Source organism: Vicugna pacos, chromosome 15, assembly GCF_048564905.1.
Source record: "Vicugna pacos chromosome 15, VicPac4, whole genome shotgun sequence".
Classification (NCBI taxonomy): domain Eukaryota; kingdom Metazoa; phylum Chordata; class Mammalia; order Artiodactyla; family Camelidae; genus Vicugna; species Vicugna pacos.
Genome location: NC_133001.1, coordinates 2,822,274 through 2,847,422, shown reverse-complemented (window position 1 = coordinate 2,847,422; position 25,149 = coordinate 2,822,274). Strand labels below are relative to the sequence as shown.

Sequence of the window (25,149 nt, the reverse complement as noted above, 5' to 3'; positions counted from 1 at the left end):
AGACATCTTTTGGCTAAAACATTCAGCATCAGCATTAAAAGACCCAAAGAAATGGCTTAGAAAATCAAGTGCAAGAAATATATTTGAACACAAAGCAGAAATGAAAAAAAAAAAAAGATGTAAAACCATGAGGAAATTTTAAAGAAATTTACAGAATTGCTTTCAAACATTTTTTTTTTTTTACTGCAATCCATGCAGGGCTGTAATGGAAATAAAAATTTCACAAAACAATACTTACCCTTACTCCATGTGCTGTGCACTCTGACATTTTCTATTCTGTTATTTCATTTTTTAAAAAATTCTAGTCACCACTAAAGGGTGAGGTATAGTTTTCAAAACATTCATAGAATGGATATGAGAGACCTAGCATGCCACCAATAAGAGTCCCAGAAGGAGAAAAAGGAACTGATGGAGAAGAGGTAATAACTTCAAAAAATACTAGAAGAAAATTGTTTTGAGATGAAGAAAGCACTCCTCTAGTTTCATGCTGGATTTTAAGTAAAAGACCCATTTATTTCCAAACTTGCTTGAAGAGAAGACTGACCCAGAATACTTGATAAAAACACAGATCACTATCAGACCTACCAAATCAGAATTTTCATGGGAAAATAATACATTTATTTAACAAGCAATTCAAGTGATTCTTACCATCTCAGAAATTTGGAAAACACTTACCTATTTTAAGCTCCCCAAACTTTAATGTGCGTGCAAATCACCTACAGTCTTATTAAACGGCAGATCTTAGTTTGGTAGTTCTGCATCTGAGAACTTACATTCCCAAGTGGCTTCTGGGTAATGCCAATGCTGCTGGTTCAGGAACCAAGACTAATATTTCTGGCCATAGTTAAAGATAAGATGTTTCACAGCTTATTTTTTGATGCATAACACTGATACCAAAATCTGATCAAGACAGGAAAGGAAAAGAGGAAAACATCTATACATCAAGCTTATTTAGGCAAATAGATGCAAGAGTGTTAAATAAAACATCAACAAGTTGGTTCCAGCAATATATCAAAGGCATGATACAGCCTCTGGCCAAACAGAATTCATGCCAGGAATGTTAGGGTGGGTCAGTGTTGGGAAGTCTATTATGCCAATAATTCCACCTAATCCATGTTGCCAATAAATTAGTGAAAAAAATTACACATTCATGTTAGCAAATCCTGAAAAATGCATTAAAAAGAAAGAAATTACAAGACATGTCAATAAAAACTTCAGGGCAAAATAAAGTAGAAGGAAGACATTTAAACATAAAAGACTATTTAGCCAATTTAACAACAAATATTATCCTAAATGGTAAAAAAACAAATTCATCCTTATTAACTTCAGAAACTATGTAGAAATATTTGCTATCACTACTTTGAATTTGACTTTGTCATGGAAGGTAAAGGAAATTCAATGAGACAAGAAAATGCTAATGATGTGATTGAAAACTAAGGAAACTCAAGTGAAAAACAGTAGAATGAATAAGAAATTTGGTAAAATGTCTAGGATACACACACATATACACACACTTGCACAAACTCATACAAACAAATACATATGCACAGAAGTCAATAGGTTTTCTTTGATCTAGGGTAAAAAAAATATTTCATTTGCAATGGAAATAAAACACATGGAAATACATTTAATCAAAAGACTGTATCTATTTAAACCAAAATTATAAAATAGTTTTGAAAGGTATAAAACAAGACTTGAAGAAATGGAAAGGGATACCATGTTCTTGGATGAAACAACTTAGTATCAAAAATATCAATTTTGTCAAAATTAAATAAATTCCAGGCAGTTCCAATTAGAGTATTAATGCAGGTTTTTTTATTTGAAATTCTAGAAACTTGAAATTAAAATATCAAAGTTTAAATATGACACTGCAAAATAGGCAAGAAAAGCATGAAATGAGCACTCATATGAACTTGTCTTATCAGTATCAGAGTATTTCCTGTATTAGTCAGGAAGCGCTAGTATATCATGGTGAGTAACAAATTGATCCCAAATCCTAGTGCTTTAGCACAACAAGAACTCATTTCTTGCTTATGCTACATGTCAGTGATGATCTGGCAGGGGCCTGTGTTATACAGTCGCTCAGGAATTCATGGTGATCAGGACCTGTCCCATTGTTTGGGACTTGGCAGGAGACAACACATGGAGAAGTCTCTCTTCCTTTCTCTCTCTCTCTCTCTCTCTCTCACACACACACATTTCTATGCTTTAGCCTGAAGGTGATGCATATCATTTCCACTAACAATCTATTGGCTGAATTAGTCACAAGGCTCTGCCTAATTCAAGGAGGCTAGGGAAAGTAGGAGATTATATGAATTATACGTATAGTGTTGCTATAGGAATAGATAAATAGATTAGTGGAAAAGACCAGAAAATATAAATATTAAATCATATATATTTGAAGATTTATTCTATTATAAGGATAATGGTTTAATTCATTAGAAAAATGGAAAGAGCTGTGAAAACATGCAAACTATATGAAAAAAGAATTTTACATAGTATAAAATAACAAACCCCAGGTAAATTAAATACTTAAATGTAAGAAAAATGAAACAATAAAAAGCTGCCAAGAAAATCTAGGAGAGTATGTGGCAAAAGCCAGGATTTGCAGAGGTTCTTTTAAACCAAAACTTAAAAACCCAAAAGCTATTAAAGCAAATACAGACTACATAAAAATTATTTATGTTTTTATGGAAAATACACAAAATTCAAGAGATAGATAATAATATTAGAAAAAATATTTGAAATATTCATGACAGGCAAAGTGCTTATACCTATAACATACAAAAAGCACTTGGAAAAAAATGACCAGAAAACAATCCAACAGAAAAAAGGGCAAGGGATGTGAACAGACAATTTAAAGAAGAGAAAGTTCACAGAGTAAAGAAGTCTTAAAAGAAATTCAAATTCTCTAGTAGTCTGGAAAATAAACATTATGTATGAGCAATGTTATCATATTTTACACATTTTAGACTGACAAAACTAAAAACACCCTTAATATCTATTGCTGTAGACGATGTAGGGTAAAGGGTAATTTAATTGTTAGTGAAATGTTAGCATTGCACCTTTTTAGAAGGCAATCTGGCAACATAAAAGAGAAATATACAACATGTATACATATATGCATTTTAATATAAGTATAATCCACTACCTAGCAAGTCCACTTGGAATCTATCCCATTGAAATAAAGCATTGTACTGTGGAGACATAATGTAAAAATATTTATAGTAGCGTTGTCTTTAGTAGTAAAAACTGGAGGCAATGTGAATTTTCATATAAATAGGAAAGAGAGGGTATGAATTATGATGCATTCATACCACAAGAATAATATTTAACCATTGAAAAGAATAAGCTAAATCTGTCTGTTGACTCTGAAGCATCCAAACTATGTTTGAGTCAGAAAAACAAAATTCAGACAATAGTGAAAATTCTGTATTTGTATATGCATGTGTGTGTGTTTGTGTTTCTGTCTATATAGGATTAAAGGGCCTGGACAAATAAGGAAGACTTTATACTGGGTTGTCAAGAGAATTTACTTTGAGCCTGGTGGGTTTGTGTTGTGTGTCAAGGAGGAAGCTCGGCAGAAAGGGGAGCCAAGACAAAAAGGATAAAGAAAAAAAATCAACTCTTGGAGGGAAAAAAAGCACATATAGGATCTTAATAGAGTTTGCAAAGTTATTCCCCATGTGGGGAAGGAGCGATGCCAGAGAAGGTAACTGCTTAGAGGTGTGAGTGTGCGTGCATGTGCACGTGCACGTGTGTTTGTGTGAATTAAGGACACCTTTGGCCATGGTAAGGCTGAGGCATTTTTTAAAATGTGAAACTATCATGAATATGCTTTGTTTTTGTGGGGAAAAAATTAACAAGCCATACATACTTAGGACACAGCTACCTGCCATGAGGAACCAGGGACAGGAAGGAGCCACCCAGGCCAGCCTCACCTACACTGCAGGGCAGGGGATGCAGACCCTGGAAGGCCAGAGTAAGAAATGTAGGTGTTCTGAGTGAGCTGAACCTTATGGGACTTTAAACGGAGTGTCATGATTTAACATATGAAACACATACATGGAAAGCGCTTCTCCCTTATTAGACAGGAGATCAGATGCCTCCCTCCCCTCCTAGCAGGCCTCGTGCCTTTGCTCACCATACTACTGCCTGTTTTGCGTAGGTAATTGTCTCTTTCCCTGTCAATAGACTGTGCTTGCCTGACTATATCCGCAGCTCAGCAGTATCTGGCTCAAGGTATCAACTTGCCCTACTAGTGGAAGATAAATAGATCAATCCTTGCTTTTTAGCTTTTATTTAATGTATTTACATTTAGCTTTTGTTATACACTTAGAATTCATTATCTTTCTCCCCTCTCACACCCCCACCACACCCCAAGCATTGAGTAAATTTCCTCTAAAAAAAGTCAGCCTGCCTCCTGGGCAGGGAGAAAGAGGGAAAGATCGCTTTAAGACAGCTTGGGAGGAAAAATTATGGTGGGACACAGACATGCACTCACACTCTGTCAGCTCTGTGAGAGGTGGAGGCAGCAATGAGAGATCCAGAGTGAAAAAGAAGGTGTTCCCTTCCACCTAAAATCTCTCCTTTGCTGCCCTTCTAAAGAAGACACTGTTCTCTTCAAGGCATCACTGGAGTTTTCTTTTCCGGGTTTAAGGGTGCCTGGAGGACCAGGCAGCGCAAGATGCGGTTCATGCAAACGCTGAAGTTCCAGGCGTCAACAAAACCAGAGTGAACTAGCAGATTCCCTGAAAGCATCTGGTTTTAGCCCGGCATAAATCCATACATTTCTTAACTTTAAAGCGGTTCCCGCGGGATATTTTGAGCGCTTACCGCAGAGGCACGCAACCAGGCAGGACTAGGGCGTAAACGCGACTCCCAGGAGAGCTCCGGTTTGCGCAAACCCGAGCTTCCGTGCAGGTCGGTGCTGCCCATCCCAGCCCCCGTCCCACAGCTCCGAGTCCCCGCAGTGAAAGGTGGGGGAACCGGCGGACGGCCCCCAAAAAGACTCGGAAGATTCGAGTGTCCATGGAGCCTCATCTCCCAGGCAGTATGGTTGGAACGCACTCCGAACCTCTCAGTCCATCTCGGTTTCTGCGAAAGGATTGGCATCTACTGGCGAGCCGTTCCCACCCCTTCCAGTGCCCTGCACCAGGCTGGCCGTTTGCAATAGCTTCGGACTGGGAGACGTGGCCTCGAAGCCCGCCAGGGGCGGGTCTCGGGTGGGGAGAGAAGGCGAACAGCCCTGCCCTCCAGTGCTTATGCAAACCTGACAGAGGATGAGGGGGAGAGGGTCCGGCCCCCGACGCCACCCCAAGACCGGCTCTGGCCGCCAAGCCCGGGAGGCGCAGAGGCAGAGGCTGCCAGGTCGCCGGGCGGCGAGCGCGAGGCTGCAGCGGATGCTGGCAGAGCGCCCAGAGCCGCTCGTCTGGGAGACACACTGCTTAGTGGGGAGCTCCGGCTGGTATCCCGTTGCCTCTGCCGGGGCGGGGATTCTCATCTGGTGAGCTCAGCTGGAGCTCTTCATGGAGCGAGGGCTCAAGCCACCGGGGTGGCTGGAGATGGCCCCAAATCTTAGAACCCATCACTGTTTCCCAGGGGAATCGGCCTGTCAGAGAAAGGAACTAGGTGTGAGTGTTTAGGACTGGAGAAAGGCTGGGAGCGCAGCGCTGGCGCTTTGCCCGGACACTTGCCAAACTCCCGCCACCAGAGGCAGGGGGCTCTGCAGGGCTATGGCAGCATGCCTGCCTTCCCCGGAGTGTCCATCACTTCAAGTCTTTCGCAAATCCTTTCTTTCCCCTTGGGTCGTCTGCGGTTCCAGCTGCGGACCCCATCTGGCGCATTCCTTCTGAGGCGAGCTAGCTAGCGCCCCCTTGAGGAGTGCGTGGGGAGTCGGGCTTGCAGACTTCCACAGCAGGTAGCAGCAAAACAGCTCGGTGGTTGCGACGGTGCAGTGAGACAGTTGTCGACAGATGGTGAAGCCGCCTGTCTGCGCAAGGGGACTGGCGAGTACGCAGCCCAGGTACTACCCATTCCCAGTGACGTCTCTGCAGCGGGTTATAAGAGTCTCACGCGTAGCCCTGCCAAGGTTCTCCTAACTCCGGAGCTGAGCAGGACGCGAGCCAAGAGGCGCCTGCAAAGCTGCAGAAGGTGGCGGCGGCGGCGGCAGCGAAAGCAAAGAAAAAAAAATCTCCAGCTGGACGCGGGGCCCCAGAATCCTGGCCACAGACTCAGAACTTTTACAGGTCGTGCTGTGGCTGATACCCCCACCCCACTTCGCCCCCAAGTCCTCAGCGCAGCACAGGGCTTTATCTTTGCCATTGCAGGCAGGAGGAATAGCAGTTGGCAAGTGGCAGCAGGTGCAGAAAGGCGGGGGTTCTCCTGCTTCCTGGAACTGTGACCCGTGGAATTTCTTCCTCTTTTCCAGCCCAACGCAGGAGAGACGCTGTCTCCAGATTTAAGAACTCAAATGCTTCCTGAAGCTTGAAAGTGGGGGAATTCAAAGCCACCGAGGGCATGCCGCACATTTAGAAGCTTTTATTTCAGTGCCAATTTCTTACTTGCAAGGAAAGAGTTCTGTCCAGAAACAGCCTACAGCCTCCTGTCTTGGTTAAACAGGACTCTGACCTCAGGCGCTGTCTCAGGACCCTGCTGCAAAGGATCTGTGTGTATACAGAGAGGAGGGCTTAACCACTTAGTGAAAAAAATGGATAACGTCCTGCCGGTGGACTCAGACCTCTTCCCAAACATCTCCACCAACATATCGGAGCCCAACCAGTTTGTGCAGCCAGCCTGGCAGATTGTCCTTTGGGCTGCTGCCTACACAGTCATCGTGGTGACTTCCGTGGTGGGCAACGTGGTGGTGATGTGGATCATCTTGGCCCACAAAAGAATGAGGACAGTTACAAACTATTTCCTGGTGAACCTGGCCTTCGCGGAGGCCTCCATGGCCGCCTTCAACACCGTGGTGAACTTCACCTATGCTGTCCACAACGAGTGGTACTACGGCCTGTTCTACTGCAAATTCCACAACTTCTTCCCCATTGCTGCTGTCTTTGCTAGCATTTACTCCATGACGGCTGTGGCCTTGGATAGGTGAGCTCGCCCTTTATGGAAAAGGGAGAAAGTGTCCTTAAAGGAGGATGGCATTACTGTGGAGCTTCAGGGCTGGCTAGTGCCTGGTTCAAGGTGACGGTCGGCCTCCTGTGCCCCCTGGATTTGTACTGACCGCCCGCTGAGTCCATTGTCACTGAGGGACTTTATCCTATCTCTCCATTTCCTTTCCTATTCCCCTTTCCTTTTCTTCTCCTTTTCACCCATTTCCAGTCTCCTTTCCTTTATATATACATCCCCCCTTTTCTTCATTTAACTCTCTTTTTCATCCCCTCTCCCCTCCTCTCCCTGACATTTTCCTTTCAACCCCTTCCTTGCTTCTTTCCATATATACCTTCTCCCCTTTATCCTCAAAGCCTGAAGGGGATACCCAGGGCGTGGCCAGGGGGCCAGCCCCTGGTTTGGGCTTTGTGACCCTTGCAAGCTGTTCTTCAGCTGTGCAGTCTCCTGATGCCTTCCAGTTTTGAGTACACCTAGGCAAAATTTGTCACTTTTAAGGGACTTTCTGCTCCTCCCGCAACTCTCCAATAGTATTTGGATATGAAGAGCGTTTCATGAGAATCATAAAATACTAAGGATTCTAATTCAGCTCTAAGCTGCTAGAGGTTCTCATTCAAGAATGAGAGGCAGCTATGCTCTTCTTAAGGAGCTCCACAGATAGAGATCCTGATTACCTAGTGGTTTTTCTAAATTTCTTTTGCCATATAAGGTCCATGTTTTTAGCGTGTTTGCGTCCACAGAGAACCTTGCTTGGCAAAGGCAATTAAAGGCAGTTAAAGAGTTCATTCTTTCCTGAAACCAATAGGACAGGCTTTCAGAAGCTGAGTAAAAGTGAAAATGTTGGCATTTTCAAACACTGGGGCTAGCGTTCTGGAATGAATGTGTCCTCAGGTGGCACTGATCGGAAATTGATGAGTGGAGCACAGCTTTATTTGTATGACTGTTTTGTGGGTGTCCTAGGTCACTAATTTGTATATCTATATGTGCACAAATGTTTAAATGTTTACCTGGGATGTGGAGGGATGTTTAAAGCTCCTGCCACTGTGATTTTGAAATGAGTCCTTTTGGTAGCCTTGCTGAGATAAATGAATATGAGAAGCCCAAAGAAGGAGCTAAGAGAAAAACTTCAAAACAAACATTCCCCAGTTAGTGAACTCTTTTACATAAAGATCAATTATGATTTGTGATTGATTTGAGGTCTTTTGAAACTTCTGTAGTCAATGAACACTTTTAAAATCAGAGAAAACTATGCTTCCTTTGCAATGGTGTCCAAATGCTGTCTTTTCTGTTCCCTCTGTGCAACCCTGATGTACTTAATATGTTGTGTGTAAAACAAGTTGCAGTGAATCAATTTATATTTTAAATGTAGAAGGGAAATCAATTACTCAGAGGGGTAGTGAAACTTATCTTTTATGTTACTCTGGTTTTTAAATGTTTGGTTTACTGAAAATGAGTTACACCTGTAAGTCTTCCTGTGTTGACTTGCTCCTTTCACTTCACTGCAGCCCCCTGAAACTTAGAAAATGCATAGCGTGATGCGTAACGAAATGTATGAGCCGTGAGACCCGGGGCCATTTCAGCCGTACATATGCCGTCTTGGAGATCCCTAAATCAAAGGGAAAGCTGGTACTTTTTACTGCACTGGGCACTCGTGTGAGCTCAAGGGAGGCCTGACAGTCAGTGCGAGCCCAGACATAGAGGATGGAGCAGACAGCTCTGTAGCTTTGGCTTCCACAGAAATGACATGTTCCACAGCCCTTCTCTTTCCCTTTGTACTTAGAAGGTTAGGAGGATTAGGGTCAGGATTCAGGGTCAAAGTCTTCACAGTGAATTTGGCAGATTTCAGCTGCCTTGGGGCATCTCGGGCTCCACTGTTTCTAGGCAAACCATAGACAGGACCCTGACCTTTCATGACACCTGCTTTGTGAGGTCAGTAAGAAATGTCACCATGTACCTAGTGTAGTATGCTCAGGGTTAGAGTTCAAGGGGGACTTAGAGATGAGGCCTCAAGGCTGAGTCTCCAAGTCTTAGATGCTCTTTCTGCTCTTTTCCTTGTTCAGCCTCATGAGCACAGTGAATCAACCCCTTCAGGCCCTCTGATGAATCTAGCTCCACTGCATGCATGGTCATCCATTCTCTCTGAAGAATGTTCTAGAAAGGAAGAGGACCTTTAGCCTTCTCTCCGTGAATGATCTCTCCTTTCTCCACTGTGGCTATGCAGACTTTGAGGAAATGTTAAATATCTTTTTGTATTTTCCTTGAATTTTTAACAGATAATTTTTCTAAATTGCTGTGTAGTCAGTTGACAATGTTGTGTCAATTTCTAGTGTACAGTACAGTGCTTCAGTCATACATGAATATACATATATTCATTCTCATATTCTTTTTCACCATAAGCCATTACAAGAAATTGAATATAGTTCCCTGTGCTATATACAGTATACACTTGTTTATTTATTTTATGTATCTATCGGTCAGTATCTGCAAATCTCAGACTTCCAATTTACTCCTTCCCACCCCCTTCCACAGTGGTAACCATAAGTTTGTTTTCTATGTCTGTGAATCTGTTTCTGTCTTATATATAAGTTCATTTGTCTTTTTTTGTTTGTTTGTTTTAGTTTCTGCATATAAGTGATGTCATATGGTATTTTTCTTTCTCTTTCTGGCTTACTTCACTTAGAATGACATTCTCCAGGGACATCCATGTTGCTGCAAATGGCATTGTTTTATTATTTTTATGGCTGAATAGTATTTTATTGTATAAATATACCATGACTTCTTTATCCAGTTATCTGTCAATGGACATTTAGGTTGTTTCCATGTCTTAGGATATTGTAAATAGTGCTGCTGTGAACATTGGGGTGCAGGTGTCTTTTTGAATTAAGGTTCCCTCTGGATATATGCCTAGGAGTGGGATTGCTGGATCATACGGTAAGTCTATTTTTAGTTTTTTGAGGAATCTCCATACTGTTTTCCATAATGGCTGCACCAAACTGCCTTCCCACCAGCAGTGTAGGAGGGTTCCCTTTTCTCCACAGCCTCTCCAGCATTTATTGTTTGTGGACTTTTGAAAGAGGCCATTCTGACTGGTGTGAGGTGATACCTCATTGTAGTTTGGATTTGCATTTCTCGATAATTAATGATATTGAGCATTTTTTCACTGGCCATTTTTATGTCTTCCTTGGAGAATTGCTTGTTTAGGTCTTCTGCCCATTTTTGGATTGGGTTTTTCTTTTTTTCATATTTGTCATAGGAGTTGTTTATATATTCTAGAAATTAAGCCCTTGAAGTCTCATCTTTTGCAAATATTTTCTCCCATTCTGTAGGTTGCCTTTTTGTTTTACTTATGGTTTCCTTTCCTGTGAAAAGCTTGTGAGTTTAATTAGGTCCCGTTTGTTTATTCTTGCTTTTATTTCTATTGCTTGGGTAGACTGCCCTAGGAGGACATTACTGAGACGTATGTGGGATACTGTTTTGCCTATGTTTTCTTCTAGGAGACTTATTGTGTCTTGTCTTATGTTTAAGTATTTAAACCATTTTGAGTTTATATTGTGTATGGTGTGAGGGAGTCATCTAACTTCATTGATTTCCATGCAGCTGTCCAGTTTTTCCCAACACCATTTGCTGAAGACATTGTCTTTATTCCATTGTATGTTCTTGCCTCCTTTGTCAAAGATTAATTGACCAAAAGTTTGTGGGTTCATTTCTGGGCTCTCTATTCTGTTCCATTGATCCATATGTCTGTTTTTGTATCAATATCATGCTGTTTTGATTACTGTAGCTCTGTAGTATAGTCTGAAATCTGGGAGGGTTATTCTTCCAGTTTCATTCTTTTTCTTCAGTAATGTTTTGGCAATTCTGTGTCTTTTGTGATTCCATATAAGTTTTATTATGATTTGTTCTAGTTCTGTGAAATATGTCCTGGGTAATTTGATAGGGATTGCACTGAATCTGCAGATTGCCTCTGGCAGTGTGGCCATTTTAACAGTATTGATTTTTCCAATCCAAAAGCATGAGATACCTTTCAATTTCTTTAAAGTCTTCTTTAATTCCTTAATCAATGTTTTGTAGTTCTCCATGTAAGTCTTTCCCCTCCTTTGAATAAATCTTTATTCCTAGGTATTTTATTACTTTGAGTGCAATTTTAAAAGGGATTGTTTCTTTACTTTCATTTCCTATTGATTCATCATTAGCGTAAAGAAATGCAACTGATTTTTGTATGTTAAGTTTGCATCCTGCTACCTTACCAAATTCTTTTATTGACTCTAGTAGTTTTTGCGTGGAGCTTTTAGGGTTTTAACAGATAATCTTTGAACCATCTCAAAACATAAAAGCAACATGATTTTCCTGATTATAAAATTCAATCTCGTTCATGAAGAAACTAAACACAGAAATAGAAATCAACCATTACTTCACCATGCAAAAATAACACCTGTTAACATTTGAATTTCTCTTTTATGACTATTAAACTACATAACTGAGGTCAGGGTCTATAGAATTCTGTAGCTTACTTTTTTCTATTGATATTATTGGAAAACCTTAATAATAATTTTAATTAATAATTTTATTTAATAATAATTTTATTATTAAAAAGTCTTTAATAATGTAATTGCAGTGGCTTCCTGTTATTCCATTATATGAATGTGCCATTATTACTTTAACCATCCCCCTACTGCTGGGAATTTAGATGCTTTTTTAGATTTTTTTGCCATTATGATTAATGTGCTAATAAACATTTCTGTATAATAATTTTATTTTCCTTTGTTGATTATTTCCTTAGGGTAGATTCCCAGAAGTAAAATTACTGGGTCAAATGAAATGAAATTTTAAAAGACTTTTCCTCCTAATTTTAAAGTATTATAAACTCTAGGCAGAGCAAGGAACACGTCTGTTCTGCTTTGTTTACTTTATCTCCTCAGAACAAAGCAGAGTGCTGGGCATTTAACTGTCACTGCATGTTTACTGATTAAATGAATGAGTGAATAAATCTTCTTCTTCTAGAAGAACATTTAGAAAATGTTAAAATTGTAAAAAAAAAAAAAAAAAAGTAAAAGTCTAAAATTCCACTACTGACAGGTAGCCAGTTAAAAGTCTAGAATGCTAGCTTGTATTTTTTCTTTGTTATTTATGCCACATACAGTCATTCACACCTTTTAGGATAAATTTTGGATCATAATAAAAGCAGTTTCATTACCTTTTTTGTTTTGTTCTTAGCATCATATCATGGCCATTTTCCATATTTCCTTATTTTGAAATAGTTTCAAAAACAGTATTTTTAATAGATGCATTATATTGCATGGTTATAATAATTTATTTAATCATTTCTTTATTTTTAGATGTGCATTATTTCCATTTTTAATGATTACAAGTAACTTTGCAATTAATTTCCTTGACATAAATCTTTGAGAGCATCCCTTCTTCTTTTCTTAGGTTAAAACTCTTAAAGTTGAATCCCTGGATTAAACTGTCTCGCTAAACTTTACCAAATTTCATTGTGGAACCAAAATGTAAGCAGAGAAAACTTCAGCAGCAGATTGGAGAACTAATTTCAATCCTTCCTGTAAACTTTCCATAGAATTAGGAGACAGACAGACAGACAGAGACCCCATTCAGAAGGAATATTTATTTACTGAAGGCACTGATTACCTAGGAAAAAAAAAACTTGATAAGTATACTTAGTATATTAAATAATATCAGATTTTTCTCTAATTAAACTCCAACAAACATCAGGGATTTTACTTTTTCAATCTCTGTAATTTCTCCCACTTAAAGTAAAAATTTAAAATTTCTTCCAACGGTGAAAACTAAAAGATGTGTATGATGTTTCATGAAATTAGCAGCTGGAGGACACTGAGAATTGACACCTTTATTTTTCAGGAGCCAGTAATGATAACTAGTTCTAGTTTTGTGGAGCAGCATCTAAGACAGGAGGTGCAGGGACCAATCCCTTAGCCCCACAGGAAGGGTTATTCAGGGAAAAGGTAGTCTGACTTGGAACCAAGCACACAGCAACAGGGGGCTCAGAAAAAAGACTGATCTGGTAATACTGCTTCTCTGACTGTGAGGGGCAGTAATAAATTCAATGAGATGAAAGGTGAAAGTTGCTCACCACTCAGATTAGTTCTGCGTATGTTATTGCTTTTTTGGTTTGTTTTGAATTTAAAAACATTTTTTAAATTGAAGTATAGTTGATTTACAACTTTGTGCTAGTTTCAAATGTACAGAAAAGTGATGCAATTCTATATATGTATATGTATACATATAATTCCTTTTCAGATTCTTTTCTACGGTAGGTTATTACAAGGTATCGAATAGAGTTTCCTATGCTGTACAGTAGATCCTTGTTATTTATCTGTATGATATATAGTAGTGTGTATATGTTAATCCCAAACCCCTAATTTATCCCCCACTTCCCCTTTGGTAATCGTATATTGTATTCTATGTCTGTAATTCTATTTCTGGCTTGTAAATTAGTTCATTTGTATCACTTAAAAATTTTTCTGTTTTTTTTTTTATTCCACATGTGAGTGATATCATGATATTTGTCTTTCCTTATCTGACTTACATCACTTAGTATGATAATCTTTAGATCCATCCATGTTCCTGCAAATGGCATTGTTTTTACTTTTTCTTTGTTATAGCTGAGTAATTTCTAATTTACATATATCCAGTCATCTGTCAATGGACATTTAGGTTGCTTCTGTGTCTTGGCTATTGTAAATAGCGCTGCTATGAATATTGGGGTGCATGTATCTTAGAATTTTCTCTGGATATATGCCCAGAAGTGAGATTGCTTGATCATATGGTAGCTCTATTTTTAGTTTTTTAAAGAACCTTCATACTGTTCTCCATAGTGGCTGCATCAATTTACATTCCCACCAACAGTGTAGGAAGGTTCTCTTTTCTCCACAACCTTTCCAGAATTTATTACTGGTAGACTGTATAATGATGGCCATTCTGACTGACATGAGGTGATAGATACCTCACTGTGGTTTTCATTTGCATTTCCCTAATAATTAGTAACGTTGAGCACCTTTTCACATGCTTATTGATCATCTGTATATCTTCTTTAGAGAAATGTCTATATAGATCTTCTGCCCATTTTTTAATTGGGTTGCTGCTTGATATTAAGCTATATGAGTTGTTTGTGTATTTTGGAAATTAATCCCTTGTCGGTCACATGATTTGCAAATATTTTCTTTCATTTCATTTTTAGGTTTTCTTTTCATTTTGTTTATGGTTTTCTTCACTGTGCAAAAGCTTATAAGTTTTATTAAGTCCTATTTGTATAGTTTTGCTTTTATTTTGATTATTCTAAGAGACAGATGCAAAAAAATATTGCTGTGAGTTATGTCTCTAGGAGTTTTAGAGCATCCAGTCTTACCTTTAGGTCCTTAGTCCCTTTTGAGTTCATTTTTGTATATGAAGTTAGAGAATGTTCTAATTTCATTCTTTTACGTGTATCTGTCCAGTTTTCTCAGCCAAGCTCATTTAAGAGACTGTTTTTTCTCTATTGTATATTCTTGCTCTTTTGCTGTAGATTAATTGACCATAAGTGTGTGGGTTTATTTCTGGTCTTTCAAACCTGTTCCATTGAGCTATGTGTCTGTTTTTGTGCCAGTACCATACTGTTTTGATTACTGTAGCTTTGTAGTATAGTCAAGTCAGGGCATATGATTCCTCCAGTTCTGTTCCTCTTTCTCAAGATTGTTTCAGCTATTCAGGGCCTTCTGTGTTTCCATATAAATTTTACAACTTTTTTTTACAGTTCTGTGAAAAAGGGTCATTGGTAATTTCATAGAGATTGCATTGAATCTGTATATTGCCTTGGGTAGTATGGCCATTTTAACAATGTTAGTTCTTCCAATGCAGGAACACAGTTTATCTTTCCATCTGTTTGTGTCATCTTCAATTTCTCTCATGAGCATCTTATAATTCTTGGAGTACAGATCTTTTGCCTCCTTAGGTAGATTTATTCCTAGGTATTTTATTATTTTCAGTGCAATGGTAAATAGGACTGTTTTCTTCATTTCTTTTTTTCTGATATTTTGTTGTTAGTGTATAGAAATGCAACTGATTTCTGTATATTAATTTTTTATCCTGCAACTTTACTAAATTCATTGATGAGCTTTAGTAGTTTTCTCGTAGTATCTTTAGGATTTTCTATGTATAGTATCATGTCATCTACAAAAAGTGACTTCTTAACTTCTTTTCCAATTTGGATTCCATTTACTTCTTTTTCTTCTCTGATTGCTGTGGCTAGGACTTCCAAAATTATGTCAAATAAGAGTGGTGAGGGTGGGCATCTTTGTCTTTTTCCTGATCTTAGAGAAAATACTTCTAGCTCTTTAGAACTGAGTATGATGTTAGCTGTGGGTGTGTCATATATAGCCTTTATTATGTTCAGGTATGTTCCCTTTTTGCCCACTTTCTGAAGAGTTTTTATCATAAATGGATCTTGAATTTTATCAAAAGCTTTTTCTGTATCAATTGAGATGATCATATGGTTTTTACTTTTCAATTTGTTAATGTGCTGTATATCACATTGATTGATTTGTGGATACTGAAAAATACTTGCATCTCTGGAATAAATTCCACTTGATCATGGTGTATGATCTTTTTAATGTATTGTTGGAGTTGATGTGCTAGTATTTTGTTGAGGATTTTTGCATCTGTAGTTATACGTGTTACTGGCCTTTAATTTTCTTTTTGGTGATAGCTTTGTCTGGTTTTGGTATGAGGGTGATGGTGGCCTCATAGAAAGAGTTCAGAAGTATTCCTTCCTCTGCAATTTTTTGAAATATTTTCAGAAAGATAGATTTTCACTCTTCTCTAAATGTTCAGTAGAATTCACCTGTGAAGCCACCTGGTCCTGGACTTTTGTTTGTTGGGAGTTTTAAAATTATTGATTCAATTTCAGTGCTGGTAATGGTCTATTCATATTTTCTATTTCTTCCTGATTCAGTCTTGGCAAATTGTACATTTCTAAGAAATTTTCCATCTCTTCTAGGTTGTCCTTTTTGTTGGCATATAGTTGCTCATAGTAACCTCTTATGATCCCTTGAATTTCTGTGATGCAAGTTATGGTTTCTCCTTTTTCATTTCTGATTTTATTAATTTGGGCTCTCTTCCTTTTTTCCAGTTGAGTCTGACTAAAGGTTTATCAGCTTTGTTTATCTTTGCAAAGAACTAGATTTTGGTTTCATTGATCTTTTCTATTTTTTTTTTTTTAGTCTCTCATTTATTTCTGCTCAGATTTTTATTATTTCTTTTCTTCTACTAACTTTGGGTTTTGTTTGCTCTTCTTTGTTTATCTGCTTTGGGTGTAAGGTTACGTTGTTTATTTGAGATTTTTCTTGTTTCCTGAGGTAGGCTTGTATCACTGTATGCTTCCCTCTTAGAACTGCCTCTGCTGCATCCCAAAGGTTTTGGATCATTGTGTTTTCATTTTCATTTGTCTCAAAGTATTTTTTGATTTCCTTTTTAATTTCTCAAGTGATCCGTTTGTTGTTTAGTAGCTTATTGTTTAGCCTCCATGTTTGCAGTGTTTGCCTTTTCCTTCTTGTAGTTAATTTCTAACCTCATAGCATTGTTGTTGGAAAGATGCTTTGTACAATGTCAATTTTCTTAAATTTATTGAAGCTTGCTTTGTGGATTAGCATGTGAGATTCTGGAGACTCTTCCATGCACCTTTGAGAATAATGTGCCTTCTTTTGCTTTCGGATGGAATGCTCTATAGATATTAATTAAGTCCATCTGGTCTAATGTGTCATTTAGGGCTTGTATTTCTTCACTGATGTTCTGCCTAGATGATCTGTCCATTGATGTAACTGGGGTGTTAAGGTCCCCCAGTATTATTGTGTTGTTGTCAATTTCCCCTTTTATGTCTGTTAACAATTGCCTTAAATGTTGAGGTGTTCCTGTGTTAGGTGCATATATATTTACAGTTGTTATGTCTTCTTGGGTTGATCCCTTGAGCATTATACAGTGTCCTTCTTTGTTTCTTGTAAAGGTCTTTATTTTAAGATCAATTTTGTCTGATACAAGTATTGCTATTCCAGCTTTCTTTTGGTTTCCATTTACATGGAATACTTTTTCCACCCTCTCACTTACAGCCTGCATGTGTTGCTAACTCTGAAGTGGGCCTCTTTTAAACAGCATATATATGGGTCTTGTTTTTGTACTCATTCTATGTTTTTTGGTTGGAGCATTTAATCTATTTACATTTAAGGTAATTATTGATATGTATGTTCTTACTGTCATTTTGTTCATTGTTTGGGGTTTGTTTTTGTAGGCCTTTCTTCTATTTGTTGTCTTTTCTTGTGGTTTACTGACTAGATTAGTTCCTTTAACATTTATTTTAAGGCTGGTTCGATGGTGCTAAATTCTTTAACTTTTGTTTACCTGTGAAGCTTTTGATTTCTCCATCAAATAGAATGAGAGCCTTTCTGGATAAAGTATTCTTGGTTGTAGGTTTTTCCCTTTCATCACTTCAAATATATCATGATACTCCCTTCCAGCCTGTAGAGTTTCTGCTGAAACATTAGCTGATAATCTTATGTGAGTTCCCTTGTATGTTATTTGTTGCTTTTCTCTTGCACATCCCAACTGTTAGTGGAGCCTCAGTAGTAGAAGTTCACTACAGACTGTGGGGTAAATAAGATAGACTGAAAATTATTAGAAATTTTCACTGTGAGTTTCCTCTTTATTTCTTACTTAGGAAAGCAAGTGAGTGACATGATCATAGGTATTATGTTGAATCCACTTTTATTTATTTTTAATAATCTTAATGTTTAATATATGAGGAATAATAAATTATTTAGACAGTTAAGAACCAACAGGTTGAAGAATTTTGCTTTTTATTATTATTATTTTCCCCTTATTGTACTTGCTTAGGTTGTATTTCTATATTTTTATTAAAAAATTATTTCCTAGGTGTTTTAAAAGGAATTTAGGAAAGAAGGATTTCAAAATGACCCCAATCTTTTATCTAACTATAAATTTATATTTCTTTTGTTTTGTTTAATTGAACTATGATTTATAATATTGCTTTCGTATCAGATGTACAACATTGTGATTCTATGTTTTTATAGATTATACTCCATTTAAATTTGTTATAAACTGGCTGTATTCCCTGTGCTGTACTATATATACTTGTAGCTTATTCATTTTATACATAGTAGTTTTACCTCTTAGGTCCCTACTCCTTTTCCCCCTTCCGTCTCCCCGTTGGTAACCACTAGCTTGTTCCTTATATCAGTAAGTCTGTTTCTGTTTTGTCGTACTCATTCGTTTGTTTCATTTCTTAAATTCCACATATAAGTAATCATGTACGTTATTGATCTTTCTCTGTCTGACTGTAATACCCTCAAGGTCCATCTATGTTGTTGCAAATGGCAAAATATTATTCTTTTTATATTCTGTTCTGTATATATACCACATCTTCTTTATTCATTCACTTGTTGATGGATACTTACGTTGCTTTCATATTTGGCTATTATTTTAAAAAGCTGCTATGAACATTGGGATGCATGTAGTTTTTCAAGTTAGTGTTTTCATTTTCTTTATATATATACCTAGAAGTGAATTAAAGCAGGTTATTTTTTCTCCACAACCTTGTCAATATTTGTTATTTGTGTTCTTTTTGATAATAGCCATTCTGATGGGTGTGAGGTGATATTATGGTATTGATTTGTATTTCTCTGATGGTTAGTGACATTGAGCATCATATCATGGTCCTGTTGGCTACCTGTATGTCTTCTTTGGAAAAAAATGTCTGTTCAGGTCATCTGCCCGTTTTTTGATTGGATTGTATGTTGTTTTGATATTGAGTTGTATGAAGTGTTTATATATTTTGGATATTAACTTCTTGTCAGTCATATCATTTGCAAACATTTCTCCCATTCAGTAGGTTGTAGAAGCAGACTTTTTAAAATAGGGAGGCCTGAGAAGGCCTTTCTGAGGAGGTAACATTTGAACAAAGACCAGAATATTGTGATGAAGTCTGCATGTGTTGTTCTTGGGCAGGGACTTTCTAGGTAGAAGGGACAGCTAAAATAAAAGGCCCCGAGGCAGGAATTGCTTGGAAATAAAACTTGGGTGTGGCTGGACTGCAGAGAATCAGAGGGAGAATGAGGTTAGGGAAGAAGGCCATGCATATCACATGTATTAGTCAGGGTAGGGTATGCTACCCTACAGTAACAAGCACATACTCAAATCTCAATGGCTTAATGCACAGAAGTTTATTCATCAGTCACTGTAAGTCTAACTTCTCTTCTGGGGAGCTCCCTGAAAACATTATTTATTGCAGGCTTTTTCCATTTGTGGCTCAGCCATTTCAACCTGAGCTCCTTGGTTGCTATATTAAGGGAAGAAAGAAGTGACAGTCACACAGGAGCTTTAAATTCCCCAGGCAAGAGGCAATACACATCACTTCTCTTCATAGTTCAGTAGCAAGAACTAGTCATATGGTCCTAGGGTCCCTAACCCTAACCCAACTGCCAGGACTCTGGAAAATGTGGGAGAGCAAATGAATGTTTAGTGACCATTAAGAGTTTTTTGCCACAGCAAGATAAATTTGTTTTTCAGTCCATGTGTGATTATAAACAATTAGAATATAATGAGCAGGGTGGGGACATGATCTTATCTACACTTTTAAGAGGTCATCTGTCTGTTATGTGGAGAATAAACACTAGGTGACCTGTGGTGACCCCAGAGAGAGACCATGGTGGTTTAAACAAGGGTATAATGGTAGAGATGGAAAATGTTCAGATTTTGGATATGTTTTCAAAGTAAAGCAAATGATTTGCTGATGGAATAGATATATGATAGAAGATTTAAAAAGCAATTAAGAATCACTCCTATACTTGAGGTTAAGCAACTGGGAGAATGGTAATTTCATTTACTAAGATGTGGCAGAATAGAGAATAAATAGGTTCAGGAGAATAAATCAGGAGTGATTTTGGCCCTGATAAGTTTCATATAGGTAGCAGATGGACATGTGGAGGTATTGAATGAACTAACAGTTGATTATTATTACTTTATTTAATTTATTTTTATTGAGGTATAGTTGATATATAACATTATATTCATTTCAAGTGTACAACATAATGATTCAATATTCATAGATATTGAGAAATGATCATGACAATAAGTCTAGTCAATATCTGTCACCATACATAATCCCAAAAAATTTTTTCTTGAGATGAGGACTTTTAAGAGTTCCTCTCTTATTAACTTTCAAATACACAATACAGTATTATTAACAATAGTCACCATGCTATATATTACATCACATCCCATGACTTATAACTGAAAGTTTGCACCTTTTGATCCCTTTTATCCATTTCACCCACCTACTCCCATGCCCACCTCTGGCAACACAAAACTGTTCTCTGTATCTATGAGCTTGTTGTTTTGTTTTTCTTTAAAATCCATATGTAAGTGACATCATATGATATTTATCTTCCTCTGTCTGATTTGTTTCACTTAGCATAATGCCTCCAAGGCCCATCCATGTTGTTGCAAATGGAAAAGACTTCATGCTTTTTTATGGCCAAATAGTATTCCACTATGTATACATGCTACCTCTTTATTCATTCATTCATTGATGGACACAGATTATTTTCATATCTTGGCTATTGTAAATGATGTTGCAGTGAGCACGATGGTGTATATATCTTTTCAAATCAGTGTTTTTGTTTTCTTTGGATAAATACCCGGAAGTGGAATCACTGGATCATATTGCAGTTCTATTCTTAATTTTTTAAGGAGTCTCGATAGTGATTTCAGTCGAGATTGCATCAGTTTACATTCTCACCAACAGTTCACAAGGGTTTCCTTTTCTCTACATCCTTTCCAACATTTGTTATTTCTTGTCTTTTTGTGGTTTTGATTTGCATTTCTCTGATGATTAGTGACATTGAGCATCTTTTCATGTACCTGTTGTCTATCTGTATGTCTTCTTTGGACTGACTTTTAAAAATAACCTGCATTTCAGGAAGGAGTGGTAAAGGCCAGAATACAAATGTGAGAGTCATTAGCATATACCTACAGCCATAAAGCTGTATGTTTCTAATACATAATTATTTCATAGGGGAAAGAGTGAAATAGAGAAGATTGCCACTGACTGAGCACCAAGGAACATCAAACTTAGAAGATCAAGAAGAGGAGTAAGAACTAGCAAATACAATCAAGAAGGAATAGTCAGTAAGTTAAGGTTTTCTGGAAGCTAAGGAAAACCTTTCAGGGAGGAGGAAGTATCTACTGTGTCATAAGTTGCTGAGAGGTTAAGTCAGATGAGAACAAAGTCCTTTGCATTTGACAAGGTGAAATAATTACTACCCTTGATAAAAGTGTCTTCAGTACTTTGGAGAATAATATATGGGGAGTAGTGGAGTTACAAATGGGAGAAGAGGGAAAAGCATAGTAGGCAGAGGGATGTGAGGAGAAGGAAGGATTTTTTTTTTAAGTTACAGCTTATTTGTATGGTGATAAGAATGGGGCAACTGAGAGAGAGATTCATGATGCTGATGAGAGGAGAATTTAAGAGCAAAGCGTTTGAATGTGTAAATGGGGATGGGTCCAGGATTGGCTTTCAAAATGAAGTGAGACAATAAATCCAGTCTAGCTGGAGGAACAATGGAAAATGGGTAGAGATGACAGTAGACTGGTAGGTTTGTTGATAAAATTATATAGTTCATTTTTACTGGTTCCATGTTTTCGGTGAAATAAAAGTTAAGGTCACTGACTGAAACTGAGGAAAGATGAGATGTTAGAGGTTGAGAAGAGAGGAAAAGTTGAAAAAGAGTTATGTTGTGGAGGTGGAGAGTACCATGACTAGATAATACTTTAAGATTGTTAAGCAATATGGAAGGCTCACTTGAAGTTTGTGAACTGACAAGAAAACTTATAAGTCCAACATAATATGTGTTTTTCTACAATGTAAGCTTAGGAAGGCAGAGAACTATGTATTAGCATTGGGGTTTTGTCAGACGAATGAAGTGGAGAGGGAGAGGAAAGTGGAGCTAATGTATCTACAAGGAATGATTACAGGGGTGCATCATGGAATCTAAGCTGGATGAATAGAGGAGCAAGGATGGGCGATAGATAATGAAAAGTGGTAACATTGATGGACTGGAGATCCTGGTGAGTATTAAGAATTGCTGGATCTGGGGAACCAGAGGGTATGAGCTGAAAAGATGAGCTGACAGCCACAGAATAAGAGGCTTGAAGTAGGAATTTGAGAAATGATGTAGTTATTGGTGATGAAAATGTCCAGGTAATGATTCAAGTATGAGTGTGGAAGGCTAGAGGCAAGTGGAAGGAACCATTGCTGGAAGGGAGGAAGTTAAGGAAATGAGTCATGTATGTGGGTATTGTATATTACCAAAAGTGAAGACAGGGATTTGCTGGGAAGGAAGACAGTGAGCCAGGGGCTAAAATCTCCTAAGGACAAAAGGAATGAGTAGTAGATGACTCAGGAAATGGCTGCAACAAGTGTAGCAAGTGGTATAACCTTATATCATGTGCTTCAAAGAAGCAGCAGATTAAAAAAGAAAGAATAAGGGTCTGGAAGCGGAGGTGAGGAGCCATAAGTACATGTGCCCCTGGTCCAGGCTTTATGGTTGGTGGGCTGTGGAGGAAAAATAGCTAATCACCTGAGATAATTGCAGTTGTGGAATTAACATCCTGAAACAGTCACGTTTCAGGCAGTAGAAAGGTGAAGGGAGCCTCTGAAGAAAGGGATAAGGATTTTGTTGATGGTAGACTAATTGTTCCATGGAAGAGTCCATCAGATGAGTGAAATGCTTACAGCCATATTGGAGATAAAAGCCAAGGTGGTGTTGTTGACTGGAGATGCTCAGACCTCTGGTGGTGGTCAAATATACAGAGAAATAAGAAGCAATAGGGTTGTTCCTGGTGGTCATTATAAGGAAGGCCCATAAAATGTTCTTAATTAGAGCTTCCCCCTTGACACTGGACACCGAGACATCTCATTGTGTGGTAAGGTAGGAACAGGGTGGAGGTCTTATTCAGGATCCATGGGATTTCCTGAAATCCTGCTCTAGCAAGAACACTTTTCCCAAAGGCTCTTGGATCTCTAGAGGCTTTCTCCAGAGATTTTCCTGGAAAGTTCATGATCATGGGAGTAGAGCATTTATCAGAACTATGTCATGGGGGCATTGCTCAATGCCCTGAAGAAAATAGGTTCAGTAGGGTTTTGAAGGAAATGGAAGGAAATGAAATCCAGGGCACAGATGATAGTGCTGGAGAAAAGAGATTTCACCAGTTGAGTGGGGCAGCAGGAAGCTGAGAGGCATACATCTGACCCGATGCCCTACTTCTTATGTCAAATGTTTTAAACTGTCCCTTTTATTAATTTGAAATACAATTCATAGATATTATAATCTAACTGTACACACATTTTCAAGGAAGAAAACAATATAATATTCTGACTGTATTATACAAAAGAAATATGGATAAAAAGCAATCCATAATAAAATCCTGTGGGTTTAGTATGGAGATGCTCAGACTAGGCTTTTTCCTTTATTTAGAATAAAGAGAATGTGACAGCAACAGATTCAGGAAGGTGCAATAATGGGGTTTCTTTTTTTTATGGGGGGCTGCTACTCAAATACTATGAGTCATGCTGATTCAGTGACATGATGTGCTGAAATAAGGATCAATTCTTGGTCATGAATAAAACAAACTACAACATTCCCTTATTTATAGAGTAGGTAGTTTCCTTTAAAATGCATGATATTAAAAAAAAGTTCAAAAATACTTTTTATGTTGTAGGCAGAATAATGGTCTCCCAAAGGTGTCCTGGTCCCTAAACCCCAGAACCTGCAAACATGTTACCTTGCATGGCACAAGGCAGATATGACTCAGTTAAGGATCATGAGGTAGAGAGGCTGTCCTGGTGTATCTGGGTGAGCCCAGCGCAATCACAAAGGTCCTCATAAATGAAAGTGGGAGGCAGAAGGGTCAAAGAGAGAAATCTCAAGACGCTATGTGTTCAGCTTTGAAAATGGAGGAAAAGGCCATGAGCCAAGTAATACAGACCTCTAGAAGCTGGCAAAGGCAAGGGAGTAGATTCTTCCCTAGAGTCTGTGGAAAGAATAGGGCCCTGCTAGCACCTTGATTTTAACATAGAAAAACCCATTTCAGACTTTTGACCTCTAAAGCTCTAAAAATAAACTTGTATTGTTTTGAGTAATAGTAAATTAATTCAGTTGATTTATATAAAAGTGAAAGCTAGATTCTAGATTTGGGGTAGTTATAAGCAGATTTTTCACCTGCACAAGTTTCTGGAGGGACATTCGAAATCATTTGGAGTATGGGGGAGTATTTCTTTGGGCATTACTGTGCCACTTACTGAAGAACATCCATCATTCCTGGTCCCCACATCTAAATGCCAGAGTCATTGTGACAACCAAAGCACACCTCTATGAGTAATCAATTTGCAAAAGAAAGTACCCATCATCCAGAAGCTATGAGAGTGAGGACATTTACATCTGAGGACTTCCTTGAACTAGAAACCCAATTTCAAAGATACTTTTGTGAACCTGTATTTAATTGGCACTCAGTAGCCGCAAAGCAGACACTGTTTCAGAGTAAATAAATAGATAAATAAATAAATAAAAACGATCAGAATTTCTTATCAATCAGTGAAGACTCCTGATTGATTCCCTAAAAGCCCGTGTTCAGCACTGTCTCATTCTCTGCCCCTGAACTGAGACTGAGAAGACTGAGAACAGGATCTCCATTTGACAGCAGAAGCCATACAATCGATCACCTTCTAATTTCCCGGGGAGGCATCTTTAATGAAATCCTTAACCCTTGTACAAATTCACAAATGGAGAGAATTAATGCAATTAAAATGGGAAGAAGTCATTCTCCGTTCAGTCTCTATTGCTCTGGATTATGAAAAAAAATCTTTTATATAATAACTTCCTCCTCCCTCAGCTGTCATTTGTTATTATCTGGGGAGATGGTGCATAGTTATCAACTGCTTTCAGAAGAGAAATG

The 25,149-nt window shown here is 38.1% G+C and overlaps 1 protein-coding gene across 1 annotated transcript in view; it reads left to right on the top strand.

Moving 5' to 3' along the window:
* The first annotated feature begins 6,036 nt into the window (after window positions 1–6,036).
* Window positions 6,037–25,149, top strand: part of TACR1 (tachykinin receptor 1) — a 161,733-nt gene continuing 142,620 nt past the window's right edge. Inside the window, exon 1 of the mRNA XM_072938315.1 lies at window positions 6,037–7,098. Within this exon, the coding sequence (XP_072794416.1) occupies window positions 6,710–7,098 (389 nt within the window). The 5' untranslated portion in view covers window positions 6,037–6,709. The remainder of the gene's footprint in view (window positions 7,099–25,149) is intronic.